The following is a 19428-nucleotide window of genomic DNA, read 5'->3' as shown; positions in this document are numbered from 1 at the left end:
GGTAGGAGATCTACGATAAATGCAAGCTAGGTAATGGGCCAATGCTGTAGAGTATTCTTTGTAAAATCAAACTGGGATTCCATCCAGACCTGGTGACTTATATCCTTCAAATCTTTCAGTTGTTTCTCTATGCCATTGATGCTTATTTACTGTGTTGTCCATATGGGGTCGGTCTGATGGTCAAATGACAATATGTTTGTATGATTTTCCTGCGTGAGCAATTTCTTAAACGTTAAAGCTTCGGCTTTCATTTTGCTGTCTGCAACAGCCACACCAGACTGATCAACAAGGTACTGAGTGGAATCCTTAGATCTACTTAGTGATTTTACATAAGACCAGAATTTCCTCGGTTTCTCTGCCAGATTTTTTGTCAAGGCATGACAGTGTTGTATGCATTGCGCATAGGTGTTTCCACAGGCACAAGAATCTCTACTAACCTTCACTTTTCATCATTTGTGCGTTCCCTTTTGAACTGAGAGTACAACAGTCTCTGCTTTTTCAGTAAATTTTGTTGTTAAACCATGGTGGTTCTTTTCCACCCTTTATCCACTTACTGGGCACATAACTCCTCAGACCACGATTTACAGTCTGCTTAAACTCTGCCCTAATTCCTCTGCAACTATGTTACTGGAACTAAGTGATGCCAGTGAACTATGTAAGTGAGATGCTAATAACTGCTAGTCTACTCTATCTAGCAGAAAAATTCTCGTAGTCTCCTTGACTGATTTATTAACTTTTGTAGTCATAGTTGCTACAATGACATCATGATTGCTAATCCCCATTTCTATACTGACATTGTCAATAATGTCTGGCGTGTTTGTTGCTGCAAGCTCTAAGATATTTCCATAGCGTATGGGCTGCTAAGCTACCTGCTCAAGACAATTTTCAGAAAACATGTTCAAAAGTATTTTGAATGACTGTATGAATCGGGTGGCCAGTAAAAATATCCAGCAGTTAACTTGGTTTCACTGGTATATGCAACCAAATAGCTTCAATGTCACACTCTACTTCGACCTTGCTAGAGACACTATTTTTGTCAATTGCAATGAAAACTCCTACTCCTATGGTCTCTAATCCGCCTTTCCAATAAACGTTCCACAACTTGCTAAATATCTCATAGCTTTCCACTTTTGGTTTCAGCCAGGTCTCGGTCCCAAGAATAATTTGGGAACTTTATTACGAATACTTCAACAGTTCACTGATAATATTATGGCAGTCAATGTGTCTTTATTCTGAATGCCATTTGATTTTCCTTGCTACATATTGCCTGACAAGTATTCATCAGAGCACCTTGGACTACTGCCTAGACTAAAAAACCCTCATGTGCACTCCACAACTACTCTGGTACTGGAGTGGCTGTTTTCTTTGTGTAGTGAACCCTTAACTTATCAAGAGGAATCCTACAAATCCCCATACTTTAATGCAGGTCTAGAAGTGTGCAACGAAGACCATCACAGAGTCGACAAAGCCTTTGGTTGAGACCCTCCTCTCGGCTCCAAAGCAAAGGCCCCGTATCATAAGTATTGTCACTGATTTCGTGAAGTGGGAACCAGTCTGAATAGGAAATTTTCTTTTTTTGCTAAAAGGAAAGCTGTTCTTGACCCAAAGGTTTGTTCGAAATCTACACTGCGGCGCTAGGTGTAGTCATTTTGAATGTGGTATACCCTTTCCTTTCTCTGAGCTGAGTCACACAGTGAGCTGTTGGGTTTTTTTTTAGTTCAGTGTAAAATCTTATCCATAGTATAACTTGATCATTCTACATATATGAGGCCATAATGAATGTATTGTTAATTATATTTCCCGGCAGAAAGATGTATGCAGATCAAGTGGAGATTGAATCTTGGACATTTCAATTTATAATCTGAGACTGACCCCTGCAACCCCAAGCTAAATTGTTTTTAAATGTGCATTGGTTCATTGTAATTAACTCAGTATTGTGGCCTGTCAGTACTGCCAAACTACTGACAGATATCATTGGACTAATAGTGATAATCTATATCTGTACTATTTATAAAAAGACAAACCATCTGTAATTGTTACCAAAAATCTCAAAAATTTACTTTAAATTTTTACACGATACTCTGATGAACATTCAGATGGACATAGGCATATTTTAATAAATATAATGTAGAAATGTATAGGAAATATATACAGGAAAAACGTTGCTACCAAAAGTGTCAAAAAGTGCTTGACTGGTTTACATCAAATTTTTACATGAGACTCTAAAAAATATTTGGATGGACATAGGCTTTATATTTTTAATGAACTTAGCATATAAATATATATTTAACACAGAAATGGGAAACATTGTTAGCAAAAATTCAAAGTTGTGGACAGGTTTACTTCAAATTTTTACGTAATACACAAGTAAATATTCAAGTGGACATAGCCTATATATTTTGTTAGATGACAGTGTACACATTTTCTGTTAAAACTGACTGTTAGAAAGAAAATGCTGTACTGTGAAAATATGAAGTTTCGTTTTCTTTCTTGCAGTCAGTTTCAGCTAGATAGGAAGACGTGTAAACCTTTAGACAAATAGTTTCTCATGTATATATTCTTTTTCCTTACATTTAATTTCATTCAAAAATTGTATACACAGCAAAGTGTCTATTTGTTTCTTTCTTTGCTGTCAGTTTTCAGGAAACATGTATTTACAACCTATCAGGTTATGATTATAATTTTACTATGAAATCAGAATCATCCAGTATTTTGTAATGCTACCCATTAAATGTGTGTGAAGTACTGACATTGAAACTATTGCCCTCACAGATCTTGCAGCTGGGAGAGTTCTCTCTCGTGCCCTTTGTGTCAATGGTCCCATTCAGTTTACCCATTCATTTTAAGTCTGTTCAGTTTTCATAAAGCTTTCATTTGCAATAATAAGAAACAAGGCACAAGGGCTGAGGGAATGGTAAGAGGACAGAGAGGCTAGGGAGGACATTGACAGAGAGGGAGGAGGGAATGGATGCAGAGAGGGGAAGAGGAGAGAATGGACAGAGAGGAGGGAAGAGGTGATGCACAGAGAGAGGGAGGGGAAGGGCAGGAAATGATGAACAGTGAAGGGGGGAGGTGGGCAGAAAATAGAGGAAGCAATTTAGAATGCACATCTGGTTCTCATAAATATTCAGCAGTTGTGAAGCATTGTTGGGTTTGCTAGTTACTGTACGCAATGTTTAGAAATTAGTTATACAAAAGCAATCTTTAATTATGGGAAGGGTAAATAAATTACATAAATGTTTGATACTGTACTGAATGCATTGTATCTTCAAGTTTTACTCTCACTTAAAGCTATTAGTTACTGATGTTTCCAGTAGGTGGCATGTGCAAATGAGTTATTCTAGCAGGTGCATAGTGTGTGCAGTGTTATTTATGGTTTCATGAATCCAAATCTGCTGCTACAGTTCAGAGGTAATTCAGGGCTAAATACCACAAGTTACCACCTCAAAGACAAGCTTTCATTGATTGATACAATCATTTCACCGAAACTGGCTGTGTATCACTTAGGCCGCCAGGTCATGGTCAGCTAGCAGTCTGTGATACAGCTATTGAACATGTTCAGCAGTCTTACAAAAAGTAGTCACATCGAACATTTGTAAATAAAACTTGAAGGTATACTGCATTTAGTGTCATATCAAACATTTCTGTAAGTTATTTATCTTTTTCACAATTAAAGGTTACTTTTGTTTAACTAACTTGTAAACAGCCTGTATACAGTAGAAATGTAATATACTTCACTTATTGTTGTTTTACTGGTGATTAACCAGGATAGATCTAAATTATTTTCTAATATTACCTGATAACATGCTTTTTTCTCATAGGTTTATGGCAAAAATATTTGAGCGGCAGTGTGAAATGAACTTGCAGTTCAATAGAGAGAAAGAGAGAATGCTGGCACTCACAAGTGAAGGTGGAGACAAGTCAAATGCTGAAACAGTCCGTAACTTTGAGAGTATGAGAAAGAGAAAGTGTAAAACATTTGAAGTTACTCCTCAATCCAAGAGACAAAAGAAATCCCATGTTAAGCAGGAGCCCGTAAAGGATACTGATAGAAACATACAAATTTCAGTTGCCAAAAAAATTGAAGTGCCTGTACCAAATTTTGGAATACCTTCATCTCTGGAATCTCCTGTTCAGGCACCATCTTCATTTTCAAAAGAAAGTTCAGATATGGCATCTTCTGACACACCACAAACAACTCAGGAGATTTCATGCCATTCTGTAAATAGCAATTCATCTGTAAACTGTACAGAACAGAACACATCCTTACAATTACAGCTAACATCACTGCCAACTTCTCAAGAAGGAACTGTTTCTTCTGAGAAGCTTGATAATACAGAAGAAACACAGAACTTGATTTCAGGATGTACATTACCACATACCTCCACTTCAAGTCCTGCACCGGGAAGTCCACTGTGTACAGGACAAACATTCCCATCTGAAAGTTCAGTCTCATTCCTGACTTCAGAACTAACGCCAAGTAAGGAAGATAATCCAGTAGTGACCAGGAAAACAGTATCTGACAATGGCATTGTCACTGAGATCACAGAGTCCACTGCAGTCAGACATTTACCAAGGTATGTACAATAAGGAAATACTTCATCAGTATGACACTAAATTTACGAGGGTTGAATGAAAAGTAATGCCTCCACCTTCGGCCGGCCGGTATGGTCGTGCGGTTCTAGGCGCTTCAGTCTGGAACCGCGTGACCGCTACAGCCGCAGGTTCGAATACTGCCTCGAGCATGGATGTGTGTGATGTCCTTAGGTTAGTTAGGTTTAAGTAGTTCTAAGTTCTAGGGGACTGATGACCACAGATGTTAAGTCCCATAGTGCTCAGAGCCATTTGAGCCTCCATCTTCGTTAATTGGGTTTGGATGGAAATATTTTAATAAATCAAATGCAGAAATAATCCTTAGAATGTGATCTTTAATTATCAATATTCACTTTTCCACATAGTCACCAGCCAGTTGGATACATTTCTGCCAGTGATGAACAAGGTTTCTGTAGGTGTCACGGAAGAAGTTGACATTCTGTTCCCACAACCACAGTCTCACAGTTCTGTCGTAATGGTTTACCAACATTTCATCTCCTGTCACATTTGAATGAAGAATGGCCTCACCTTCATTCTCGTGATGTGAGAGGAGTTCCTGGGAAATTTCAAGTCTGTGTGCTTTCATTTCAGATCTTCCGATATCCAAGCAAAGCAATAATGTGACCCCACACATTCTTGTGAAATGCCAATTGTGATTGCAGTTTCTCTCCGAGTGATACAACGATAATCCTGAATCAATCTGTCAACATTTTGCTTTTGAAACTCAGTGGTTGCTGTCACAGGACGTCCAACTCCACAAGATATCCAACTTTTTGTTTGTCACGCAGGTCAGATGGTCCCGCCTCAACATCTTTAAACTTCCTTGCCCAATGACGCACAGTACTCACATCAACACAATCAATATAAACTGCTTTCATTCTCTTATGAATCTCCTTTGGGGTGACATCTTTTGCTGTCGAGAATTCATGAGTGCACGTTGCTTAAATCACATTGACTGACTGACTGTGCAGGGTTCCATACTTTACACTGTAACAACACAACCATTCAATGCTAAGGCTTCCTACTAACTTGAGCTGTAGAGAAGAGGCTACGAAATAAGCCAGTACCTGCCACATACCAATGCTGCCCTCTGTTGAAGAGTTACGAAGGTGGATGCATTACTTTTCAGTCAACTCTCATAAAAAAGTGCTGAGCTACTATTCTTTCTGTCCATGTTTTGTCAAGAATGAATTTGTCCACCTTTTGCCTCTGTTATTCCATCCTGATCTTTTATATTTTGAACGTTAATGTTTTTAGCTGTTTTTTGCTGTTGCGCCTCTGACAGCATTTTTGTTTTTCTATGTTTATAGGGGATTTGATGAAAATCTAGAAGATCTAAAGAGTTATTTTGCTCACCAAGTGAAGGATACTACATGTGTAACATACCGTCTGCTGAAACGGGCTAATTTGATAATTGAAAGTATTAAATCCCAGAAAGTCATTGAAGATTTGACAAAATTGATGAAGGTAAAATGTTTTCTCCATCAGATGCTTGTACAATAATTAATCAAGATACACATACTACAATTGAAATTTGATAAATTACAGCTGATCAGTGAAGAAGAAGACCGAGAAGGCTATAATGTGAGAATTGATAAGAAATCACTGATGCGGCTGCTCTCCAAATTAAGCAATGATGGCTTTCTAAAAGTAATAAAAGTTGTTCTTAAAGGTGGAGACAAAGAGAAAGTCTTGCATTTTGTATGTGAACCAAGTGTTACAGTAGGTAAGTTAATATACTTTGCTTACTACAAGCAGTATACCCCATATCTTAAGAGTAAAAATTATGCAAGTGGTGGATGATGCTTAATTGAGTGTTCTGTGATGACAAACCAATGGTCAGAAATAAATATTGCAGGAAGATTTATGTCTTGAATGAGGAATGTGAACTGCTTATATTTAATCACAGTCAGCTGTCTTCTGCATGAACATAGGTGTTGCTGCCTTAGAAACCAATAAACAGTTGTTTATGATGTATCCATAGTCTAATTAAGCACTGTGTATAGATCATGATAGGGTGTTGAAGATGGAGCAATACTTGTTACCAGGACATACAGACATGTATTTACTGTATAACACAGCAGGATGTAGTACCCAGGAAGCAAGCAAATGTGCAGAGAAATGTTTTGCAACATGTATCATCCTACTTGTAAGAATTTATCTGTGTGACTGAAACTTGTGAGCCACTGGGTATTCCAACCACAGAAAACTTCGGAAGCTTCTTGACAATGTTGTTTGCACCATACAACTTGGAAAGATGGTGTTAGATTGTGTAGGAGAAGATTCGTTAATAAGCCACTTCTTGTGCAAGTTACAGGGCTAATGAATTTTGAACACAGAAATTCTATTCTCTGGGGAGTATGTTGTAAAGCCTATGTTGAGACTGGCAGTCATCACTTTGAGTAATTGCTGTGACCTTGTGCTGTTTATGTCAATAAAAAATGAAATATTCTTGTTTGATCATTAACTCCTTGTCTTGGAAGTGCTTGGTTTATGAACCTCTTGACATTTGGAAATTCAACCCTTAAGCTGTTGTGCACCCTGTATATGCTTATTAGTGATAAATTATTAACCACATTAACCGAACACAGTGATCAGTACACTGGGCTTGTGTTTGGGAGGACTGGGATTCAAATCTCAATGCTGGTTTAGGTTTCTTGTGATTTTTCTAAGTTAAGGTGAATTCTAGGATAGATCTTTTGGAAAGCACAAGACCAACTGATTTCCGCTAAATGTTATATCCAACCCTGTGCTTCAATGACTTCATCATCAGGGGACATTAAACCCTGATCTTTCTATAGCATTAACCATACCAGATTTCACTTCTGCACAGACCTGTGGATAAGACAAGTAAACAGCAGGTAGCATTATGCCATTACAAAAATAAAGGTAATAGGGAAGAGGAAACAATAAATACAGCATGAATTAGTTATTCAACTGAGGGGAAAAAAGGCTGTTATTGAATGTGATGTTTCAGCTTTAGCACCAAATGTGTTCAAATATAATGTTTTTGAGGATATAACTCCCAACCTTGCACAGCAAACAAGCTAACACACTCTGATTAATGACAGTGAGCCAAGGTGGACTCCTGTTAAGGAGTAGTGTGAATTGAATAGAGATCTGCATTTTCATGAAATTTCCCAACCATGTCATGCTTGCATTTTTCATAGGCTATATGCCTTTCCTGTCCAATGTAGCAGAGGCCACACTTGCAGGGGATCATGTAAACCTCAGTCTTACAGAACATCAAGGCAAGTTATCAGATTTCAGAATCAGATTAATTTAAAAGTTCCTGCATTGTTTTAATTGACATGCACATGGTTCATTGAAATTCTGAAAGATTAATGTTTATTTTACCTCATTCTTTCTTCCTTTTCCTAAGTGTGTTCTAGACAGTTCCAGGTAAATTAAGTTGAATTTAAAAAATTCTCGAATGCTTCACCTATCCTGAGCATTTCAGATTTCTGGCATCTGTGGCAGAACATATTTAAGTCACCATGCCAAAACACCAAACTTTTGCAGCTGTCTTGTTTGTAGACTGTTGCTGTATGAGGAGCCATGCTGGTAAGTGATGACTGAAATTTGATGCCAAATTTTGAATGTACTATTTGTAAAGTGAGTGAGTAAATATAACTGTAAATTCCTGAAGAAGTTAAGCAATTGTGATATTGGTTTCAGCTTGCGAAAATCACAGAATCCATAACTTTTTTTTAATAAACTCAGAGAGACAATACTACAGTGCAGCTAAAATGATACATCATCTCCTCACCAAGCGGCGGCAGGACAGCACACATATAAAAAAAGTTTTACATATGCAAGCTTTTGGAACCAGTGGCTCCTTCCTCTGGCAGGAGGCTTGAAGGGGAAGGAAGAGGGGTGAAGGAAAAGGACTGGAGAGGCTTAGGAAAAGTGGTAGAGTTTGGGAAAGTCATCCAGGCCCCAGGTCAGAAGACCTTCTCATCCTGTCCGTTAAGCCTTCCCTCACTTGGGATTCTGGGTGACTTTTGTGAACTGTACTCCTATTATCAAACCTCTCCAGTCCTTTTCCTTCATCACTCTTCCTTTCAACCCTTCTGCCAGAGGAAGAATCCATTGGCTCCAAAAGCTTGCATATGTAAAATCTTGTTTACATGTGTTGTTTTGCTGCTGCTTGGTAAGGAGATTTTTGATCTATTCAAGTACATTATATTGTAAAAAATTGATTATTTTTGTTGTTACGTCTGTCTTGCAGCATAGATCAATTGCATAAGCACAGTTTCAGTTTATGCTATGTCTTTGCTACCAGTCAGTGTCTTGCATATCTATTAGCCACATGAGCAGTAGTGTGTTCCACAGATTTAAAAGGGCAGTGAGTGCTGTGGCGTCAGTCTGTTGGCTCACTCTGAAGATGGCTGGAAGGTATATTACTAAAATATTAGGAGAAGAAATAGGAAAATTTAATTGATCACATTCTAAATAGACCTGCTGCTCCAGATTAATTCCAGTGACTAGAAAAATTATGATTGGCTTTCTGTCAGACAAAGAACTTAAGCTAAATTTTATATTTTCTGTTTGCAGTGTAATTGTTGAATTGACTTTGATGAATTAAATTTTCCTGTATTTCATGTGCATGGTTGCTCCTAATAAATCTATGAGTTGCTTGTAATGTTCAAATGACTTCATTACATTTGCTCCATAACAGGTTACAAAATAGCATTTTAGTTAATAGTCTTTGTCAGTTTCTATTACTTGATACTGTTTTACATTCCATACTGAATATTGTGTGTCTCTACAGGAAAACTGTTGTGGCAAAAATCTCTCTGTCCTCCATTTGTTAATAGTGAAATGTGAATCCCAAGTCAGAACATGTTTCTTCTTGTAATTAGCAGTTTACAGGTCTGCATCTTACTGTGACACCTTTAGTTGTGGGAAGGTAGTTATATATTTCTTGTTGACTTACTCTGATGTCTCCTCATGCTGTCATAGGGTGTGGTAAAAGGTGCTCGATATTTGCTTTCCTCTTCATGCCATCAGCACCAGCTGATAATGATGGAATGATTATCTGCTGAAGTATAATGGACTTTCAATGATTGGATCCAGCAGTACATCCAAGAACTTTGGACCACAGCATATGTGTTTGAATTCAGACAGATAAAGCTGGTGTGTTGTTTTAATACGTTCTGGTATTCTTATCATTAAAGAGGCACAGAGAATAAGTATAAATGAGAATTCCTGGATGGAAAGCTTTGTAAAATAGGGGGAAAAGCAACCACCTACGTGTAGAGGACTGGTGTGTGGTGCACAGAAAAACATAATAGAAAACTCTTAACATTAGTGCGTGCATGCACGCACACACACGCACACACACACACACATACACACACATACACACACACACACACACACACACACACACACACACACACACACACACACTGCTAGTGCAAGTGTGAATGTTTGGGTGTGTGAATGCATGTGCTCGAGCTCAGAAGCTCATGTTAACTGTATCCTGTTGTATGTTTCTGTGTGTCATGCACCAGTGCTCTATAGGTAAGTGTTCACCTTTTCCTGATTGTATATGTAAGTATAAATGACATATTTTTCAACTGAAAAGTGGTTTTCTATTAAATTCAGAAGGAATACTTCCACCTCTTTCCCAGTGCAGGCAGTGTATGTTTCGCATTGGTTAGGGATAGTAAGGACTAAAGTTCTGTGATTCAACACCTGACAGGAGACTCTCTTCTGAAACCTTGCAGTTAGTCTACCTGATGCTGCATCTCAAGGAAGGAGTAGGGCAGTACAGAACCTCTAAAAGATAACTTGTCACAGAATCTTGAAGCTTCTGCAAAGATAAGTTTTTTTTATGTTGCTTCAATTTGCTGCTGTTGGTCAGCTGATAACTAAAGAAACTTTTATGAATAGAATTAACCAAGACAGTCCTCAGTGTCACTGATATAGTCCCTGTCCTGGGCTACTCAGTTATGATGTCTTGTGAAAATTAGGAGTTCCTGATGTCGGTTGGAGGTCAAAAATCAAAGCAAATCTTTGCATGTCAGTTAGTTAAACATGCAGTTCCAAAACTGTTGTTGATTAATATAAGTTATAGTTGCAAGTGTGGACAGTTAGTATAGACTAAAAATTATTGTGTCCAAACACATAGTAACCCCAACTGAAATTGTTCTGTGTCTTTCTATATTGCATTTTTCTGCTATGTTGTTTGCTGCCTCTATGTTGTGAACTCAGACATTCCGGACAGAAATTTACCTTTACAAAAAACACTATAAACATCATCAACCTCTGGTTGTTTAAAAAAATGCTAATGAAACTGTGTTTAGAAAAATTTCATTGTGTCTGTGGAGATTGTGATTGACTAATTATATTTGATTATTGACACAATCACAAGAATGTTTCACACCAGTTTTAAGCACATGGTGATCATGTTTGAAAGACTGAGCTTCCAGTTCCACTAGCACTGGCAGGATTACCATTGTAATAACAACCATCCATAGGGTAAAACTTACTTCTCCTCTTCTTCTGAAGATGATGAAATTGGCAGTAGTCAATTGTGTGGTTGAAACCAGTTTACAATAAGTTGTTCTCATTGCATTGCTAATGTATTAAAGTAATATGTACAGGGTGTATCATAGTTAATGGCATAAACATATATAGTTGAAATTACTCAATACTAGAGGCAAAAAAGTCTTGTAAACATGAGTTTCGAAATATTTACGTGAAGACAAATGAGCACTTCTTCACCTTTGCTACTGTGAAACACACATGTTCTACTGAACAAGAGTGTGTGGCTCATAAGCTATATATTTTAGAGCCCCTTTTTACTAGACCATTTTTTCTTGTTTAGCCCATAATATCTCCTCAGAAAATATGGAAAGCAAAGAGCTTTCAGTAGAAGAGGTTGGTTTCACAGCATTGAAGATTAAAAGGTGTTCAAAGTTCTTTAGGTATGCATTTCAGAGCCTATGGTTACTAGACATTTCTGCCTCTAGTGTTTTGTACTTTGAATTGTATGTGTTAATATCATTAATTGTGATACACCCTTAATAAACATTTTTTTGAACAAACTAAATTTTTTCTGAGCTTAGTTTTTCCAAGCAGTAGTGATTTTGAACAATAAAGTTGGTTTAATTATCTCTAAAATTTATGATGATAGAAAAGTGAGAGTATGGAAGAAAATAGTTTCTTTAGTTCCATAAGAATGGTTCTCAGGCAACTCGTAGAATTATACAGGATTCATTGTGAGTGTACAGTATTGAGAATTGTGTATTTCAGAACAGGAGAAATAGTTACGAGTGGAAGGAGTAAACAATATTTCTACATGGGTAATAAATGAACGTGTGTGTGACAGACAGCTGGGTTGTATATATGTGATGTGTAAGTAGGCCACACCCCAATTTTTTTTTATTTTAAAGGATAACTGCAACACTTGTGATTAATAGATCTTTATATGCCGACTCCTCTTCGAGAACAAAATTGAGTTAACGGGTGCAACTTTTGAAAGGTATCAGTGATAACCTCACTGGGGAAATCCACAAACTCAGACTGTTAGTGCAGATTACAAGGAACATGATCATTAGCAGTTGATATTACGCCTTTTTTTTATGGCGACACTGGATATTTCTTGTATATGTTTTGTGAATATCGTAGTTTTGGTAGTGTCCATTTACACCATCTGCTGTACTGTGCCACTGCCAGGTAGTCTGAACATTGTAGAGCAGCCAGTTGGTAGTCTTATTTCCTTGTCTGTGTGCTGTACACTTGAGTTCAGAGACCTAATGTTCATACGGCAGCTCAGGGTGTAATATATTCATGTCGCCCAGGGCAGTGTGTCAGTGTGGGGGCTGACTGTCTGGCCTCACCCATTCATCCTGTTAGTTGACAAGTGGCCATTCCTTCAGCAGAATCTTAGCAGTCACATGTGGGAAGGGTTTATTAGATCTCAAGAGTTCCATTGCTATATAAGTTATGCAGCCCCTTTGGTAAATAACATCCACAGCTGGGAAGAAGTAGAGTATACACTCGGTGTGGACATGCATTGTGGGCTGGGCTGGAAAATTGTACGATTCCTCTTGATAGTTCAATGGTGCACTACACAGAGGAAACAGCTAACTGGGCAGCACAGTACTTGTGTGGTGCACATGATAATTTGAGGTCCTGTGATGAACACACACAGATCGAAATCAGACTGAATTTGTCATTCCCCAGAAAAACTGTTGTGTTCAAATTGTGCTCAGAACTGATATCTGGATGAAACCCAAAGTAGAAAGCTATGAAATATTTACGAGTTATAGACTCAGACTTCTAGAGATTCATTCATTGTAAATGGTACAGTCACAGTCTTTTGAAGTAGTTCCCAACACATTTTGCAAAAACTATTGTGAGAAGCTAATGTGACATCCCAAAGAAGTGGAAATGTTTTAGACCTTTTGGATACAAACAGGCGTGACCTTATCAACAATGTTAGTATAAAGACAGGGATTAGTGATCCTGATGTCATTGTAGTTATGATAGTTATTAAAGTTAATAGAGTCATCAATAAAATAAGCAGAGTTTTGTTTCTGGAAAGAGCAAATGAGCAATTGTTGGCATCCTATTTAGACAGTGAAAGGACATCATTTAGAACCAATGTGACGGACAGGAATTATGGGCAAAGTTTAAACAGATTGTAAATCTTGCTATGTTGATGTAAGTGTGGAGAAAGTGGGTTAAGGATTGAAATCATCCACCATGGTTTAATAACAAAATTTGAAAAATGCTGAGGAAGTGAAGATTGTTGGACTCCCAGTTCAAAAAAAGAATGCAAAAATGTCAACAGGCAAAAGTTTGTAGAAATTCATGCATCCATAAAAAATTTATGCACAAAGCATACAACTACTTCTACCATCATATGTATGTGAAATATCTTGCTGAGAATCTGAGAAAATAGTGGTCATATGTAACATCATTAAGCAGGTCAAAGGCTTATGTCTAGTCAGTTGTCAACAAGTCTGCTGTGGTAATAGGAGATAGCAAAAGGAGAGCTAAGGTTTTAAACTTAGAAGACAACAAAAGGAAAGATGAAGTCTTAAATTTTGCATTTAAGAAAATCTTCCGTACAGGAGAATTGTACAGACATACCATCATTTTACAATTATACAGATTCCCGTACAAAAGACATAGAAATAGAAAGAGTTGAAAAGAAACAAGCTGCGAGGTCCAGATGGAATCCTAATTAAATTTTGCAGAGAATACTCTTTGGTGTTGGCCTCTTACTTAGCTTATATTTATCACAAATCTCTGACCCAGTGCAAAGTCCCAAGTGACTATAAAAAAGTGTAGATGGCTCCTGTCTAACAGAAGGGTAAAAGAATAGACCTTCAAAATTACGGATCAATTTCATTAATATCGGTTTGCTGCAGGATTCTTGAACATATTCTGAGTCTGAATATAATACAATTCATTGGGATGGAAAAGCTTCTTTCCACAAATCAGCACAGAATTATAAAGCATTTCTCATGCGAAACTCACCTTGCTGTATTCTCACACAATATCCTGCAAGTCATGGCTGCAAAGTAATAGGCAAATACCATATTCCTATATTTCCAGAAAGTGTTTGACAAAGTGCCCCACTGCAGACTTGTAACAAAGGTCTAAAAATAAGGAATAGCTTCCCAGATATGTGAATGGCTCAAAGACTTCTTAAGTAGTAGTACAGGGTACATTGTCCTGGAGTGAGTCTTCATCAGAGACAAGATTGTCATCAGGAGAGGACTACTCTTGTTCTCTGTATATATAAATGATCCAACTTTTAGGATGGACAGAAACCTTTGATTGCTGATGATGCTGTGGTATACATTAAAGTGTTGCCATTGAGTGACTGTAGAAGGATACAGGATGACTTAGACAGAATATATATTTGGTGTGATGAATGGCTGCTTGCTGTAAATGTAGAAAGATGGAAGTTAATACAGATGACTAGGAAAAACAATCCCATAATATTTTGATACCTAGGCATAATGTTGAAAAGCGATATGAAATGGAACAAGCATGTAAGGTCAGTAGTAGAGTTATTGGGAGAATTCTGTGAAAGTGTAGCTCATCTATAAAGGAGACCATGTATAGAATGCTAATGGAACCCATTCTTGAGTACTGCATGCAGTGATTTACTGAGATTATGTCATTGTGCTGTTCTTGTGTTGACTGTATTAATTCCTAATGCCCATATTCTGTGTATTGTTATTACCTGTAGTGAGAAATAAACACTCCTGAGCATGTCAGAGCATTTCATCGTCACTGATTTAAAAGGCACATTGCAGTAGGGCTGGTATAACTTCATGAAACAGCATGTAGGGGCTGCTTACTGCTTCTGGGATTTGGTGGTGGTGATAAGGGGGGGGGGGGGGGCTGTAGTGGGAGTGTGGAGTGTCACCTGCTCACTGTTATGAGTATATCGACTATACCTAACTGGCTAACCACAAGTTTGTTTCACATCCAACACCAGTGACATCAACAGTAACAGCTTCCAACCAAAGTGGCACACTTGTTAAGACACTTGAATGTCATTTAAAATGAAGTTATTCAATTTCCTATCCAGATTTAGGTTGCTTAAGGGATGGTTCCTTCATAAAGCCCACGGGCAGCTTCCTTAGATTGTATTCAGTTTGTAAAGACTTATCATTAACAGGACATTAAACCCTAATCTTTCTGCATTCTTGCTTCCACAGCTGCATCAGTACTCGTCCCATAGCTGTTTTGAACTTTGCAGATGGAACTATCACTCCAGCACAACCTCCATTCTGCCAATTCGCCTGCCCCAAACCTTGTTATTAGCTTTCTCATTCCTTTACCATTATCCTTGCCATTTCCTCTCTTGCCATTTTCCACCACAGTTCTTCCCTGCCCCCCCCCCCCTTTCTCTCTCCTTTCCCCTTCTCTTTGCCCTTTTGTGTCTGTGTTGTGTTGTGACTCTCACCCTTTTCAGTTGTCAGTTGTCATTGTAATGTTATGTTATCTATTTGCCATGCTTCGGCCGGCTACAGCTGCTTGGCTACCTTATGTTATTTTATTTCATTCCCTCCCTCTTTAATTAAAATAAGAAGAAATATATTTATTTAGCAATGTGACTTGTTTGGAAATTGGAATGTTTGTTACAGATCACTCTGTCATACAGTCAGCAATAGAGCAGACTAGAGTAAAATCTCTTATAACTGCTAAGGAGAAGACTCCCAAAGCTCCAACCAAAACGGAAACCAATAAGGAAAATACGGATTTATGCAAGGAGTGTACTACAGTAAATCAGAGTGTTAATGAGTTAAACTCAATAAATGTGGGTGTCAAGGAACAAAAGCTGATTTATGATAAGGTACCTGTTAAATGTGTAATCAAAGTTAAAAATTTCCCTTAGTTTAATCTCTAGATCTTTTTACACACCCACGTGGGTCCCCCATGCTCTAAACTGGAGAATGGTTGAAGCCTTCAAGTCACTATTATTTTGGGTCTTGCCACAGCCATTCATTGTGCTATACCAACAGTAATACTGCATGTAGCAATGTGGTAGCTGTAGTGTAAGTGCATTATGTGTTTTGCTGTTGGATAATTTTTTCCTTTGTCTTGTAATGAGAAAAAACAGATATTCATTGCCTACCACAGGCTTTACCTTTGACTCCCTTAAGAAAATCGGATGGATAACACTGTGGAATGTAGGAGGATATCTCAACAGCTGGGAGAAAAATTTCCTTTGAAGATTGAATAGGTCCACAGCCTAATCCGTAATGCTGCTGATGATGAAATTGCATCCAGTTCCAACATTGCATGGAAAAGATGTTTCTTGTTGCTCACTTACCTTACGCCTCATCTGAAACACTTTACTCCCCATTAGTTGATTGTATGTATTGGGCAATAGTCAAGCGACAATCTGTGTGCTGTAAGGAGCTTGCATTCTCTGTTCCTGGCATCCAGGTGAGTTGGGGGAAAAGAAGTCTTTAAATAGGAGAGTAACTTGACTAACTGTGGTTTGTGTCTTGTGCACAGTCTTGCATAAATGAGAGAGATCCACTGATTATTACCCTTATGTATTTCTATGAGTTTAACTGTTATAGCAGAACTTGTGGTCATGTGATTTCCAACTTAATGTTGTGCATTTCTAGTTATCATATGATAGGATGGTGCCTCTGCTATGGATGGACTTAGCCTCTTAAGCAGATAAATATTATGGAAGCCACAGTGACAGGATGGTGCCTTCTTCCCCTTTTTTATCAGTATGCTGAGTGCATTTGACAGAAAAATAGCAAATATGCAAACAAACTTTGTAGCATGATTATAAAAGGGTATACACCTAAGAAGATTACAAAATGGATCACGTCAGTAAAAAGTAGTAATTCTACTTTTCTGTGGTTTTGTACCAGAATATTAAAATTTTGATTAGATTACACTTAAACTATCTTATATTCAATCAAAGACTCAGGGCATATTTCCTGATGTGCTTAGATAAGGTACATTTAAACATGTTTACTTTGTGATAAACTTATATTATGCCATGACCAACAAAACTGGAAATAAATGCCTTACCTCTAATTACAGACATGCTTCACTCCATCTAGTCTTTTTAAATGTGTTTGAGGTAGTGACACATGGCAGAATACTGAATCATTTGACTGATTAGAACTTGTTAACTGCCTCTTATTTTGGCTTTTATAAAGGATTTTCCACTGCCAGAGCAATACAGTACCTCATAAATGAAGTGCTAGCAGAGCTAAACAAGAAAATTTTCCTGTTTGTATATGATGGCATGCTGAAACAGTGTGACTCTGAATTTTTATTCTGTTCTAAATATTGATTAAGGTATTCCAAATTATGCATATTACTTGGTCGACTTTTTCCATTTTGCTGATGCATGTTGCAACCCTCTGCCGCTAGAGGGCTTCAAATTCTAGTGTGTAACAGGGTAGTGTGTAATATAACTGTGTTGGTGAATGAAAACCAGCATTAGGTAATTGAGTTTTTAACTGCAAAATAGATGCGTCCAGTTGAAATCATGAACAAATGAAAACTGTGTTCGGTGATAATTTTATTGACATTAGCAATGTGTGACATTGGGTTATTTGTGCTCATAATGAAGGAATTGTGGTGCTAAACTCACTGTATGTGACAGAGTTTGAAGTATTCCCAAAAATTAAGAACACCGGAGGACTTAACTTTGGTAGCGATGAAGTGGTGGATGCAGAGGTGAGGTTATGACTCTGTCAAAAAACTCAAATATTCTGCAGTGATTGTCTCAACAAACTGGTCTCCCACTGGAGACATGTGTTCATCACCGAGGTGGCTATGTTGAGAAATAAATATGTAAACACATATGCTAATAACAAAATTGTAAAACCATCACGTTTGTCTGAATGCACTTATCTCCAAAACTACTAGAAGAATTCTGATGGGGTTTTCACAGGTAACGTGAGTGTAGCTCGGGGCAAGATATAGGCCTTATTTAATGAAAATCTGAATTCAAAAACAAAGATATTGTAATTTAAAGTCTTATCTAAAACTGTCTGCTCACTTATTAGTTCTAATGTTTAATCATCATGGCTTTGTACACCAACAACGAACAGATGATGCTGTTAGTTTTGTACTACATGAAAGAATCAGTAGCAGAAACTGTTGGTTTTTTTAACTCAGCAACAGGTGTATTTTTGGAAATTTATGACAGTGACAGAATTCAAACTTAATTAAAATTTACTTAGCTAGGATATATGGATTTTCTGATGTCTCTTTGAGTATGAAATACTCAATGATGTTGCTCTGCTTCTTTCAATAGGTTCTGTTTATATTCTTTGCTAGCCAAAACAGATTTATCAGATTTGCTTTGTGATCTGAATGCTTTCCCATTACGTTTCAATTTCTTTTTGCTTACAAATAAAAATTTGTAGAAAGTGGTTAAGTCTTTGTGGAGTGACTCATATGAGTAAAAGACTGAGGACTGTGTGGTCTCAAGAATCCAGTGAAAATTGTAAGATGAAACTTGCTGCGGCTCAGTAACATCTGCCTGTACCTTGCTCTCTGAAAACTTTCCAAAAATGAGCTGTGATGCAACTCTGCTCAAGAGCATCATGAATTTTCTCGCTCCTCAGAACCATTCACTCATTAAGGCTTAAAACTACTTCTCTCCAACATAACTTCATACAAATGGAAATTTTAACAGAATAGAGTTAGTACCCTTAATACCATATTTCTAACAGTCTACTATTTCACTTTAAACATGTTTAATTCCTGGTAAACTTATGTTATACCATGACCATAAACAAAGCACAAAGCCAGATATTGGGTGTTGTGGGCATGGATCTTATTGTCAGTTGCTTTTCGCATGGCCAGCTCTATTTAGCTCTCTGCTATGTTAGTCAAGCAAACAAGCTCTTTGTTCATGTTCCCAATATATTACTACAAACGCTGTCCACAAGGAAGGTTTATAAGTCAAAAATAAATTCCACACATATGAAGTCTTGGCCCAACTATAAATAAATCCCAAAGTAATGCCGGGTTTCTCAGCTAGTGAAGAATAAATACATAGAATGTTAATAGAGTTCATTTTATTTTAAAAAAACTTAAACAGTTTTCACATAAAATATTAAGAGACTTTGCTTTTCAGCACCTCCTTATAAGTTGTGGCCTTGTAAAAGCCTTTGATTGTGTGGATCACAAAATTTTATGTGAGAGTGTAAAGTGTTAGGTTGTTAATGCCACCCCTCGTGCATGGGTGCAGTCCTAGCTTACTAGCAGAAAGCAGAAGGTATCATTAACAGACTATCTCACAGCATGAAACTAACCTCAGAATGAGGGAGTGTAACACATGAAGTGCCACAAGTATCAGTGTTG

At 37.5% G+C, this 19428-nt stretch overlaps 1 protein-coding gene across 1 annotated transcript in view; it reads left to right on the top strand.

The window, feature by feature from the left end:
* The window catches only part of LOC126337063 (general transcription factor 3C polypeptide 1), a 333645-nt gene that overhangs the window by 101279 nt on the left and 212938 nt on the right, over positions 1–19428 (top strand). Inside the window, exons 10-13 of the mRNA XM_050001392.1 lie at positions 3822–4577; positions 5904–6060; positions 6142–6319; positions 15720–15928. Coding sequence (XP_049857349.1) covers positions 3822–4577; positions 5904–6060; positions 6142–6319; positions 15720–15928 — 1300 coding nt within the window. The remainder of the gene's footprint in view (positions 1–3821; positions 4578–5903; positions 6061–6141; positions 6320–15719; positions 15929–19428) is intronic.

This window comes from Schistocerca gregaria, chromosome 2, assembly GCF_023897955.1.
Source record: "Schistocerca gregaria isolate iqSchGreg1 chromosome 2, iqSchGreg1.2, whole genome shotgun sequence".
Lineage (NCBI taxonomy): Eukaryota > Metazoa > Arthropoda > Insecta > Orthoptera > Acrididae > Schistocerca > Schistocerca gregaria.
The sequence above is the reverse complement of the archived record's forward strand: the minus strand, read 5'-3'. Positions and strand labels throughout refer to the sequence as shown.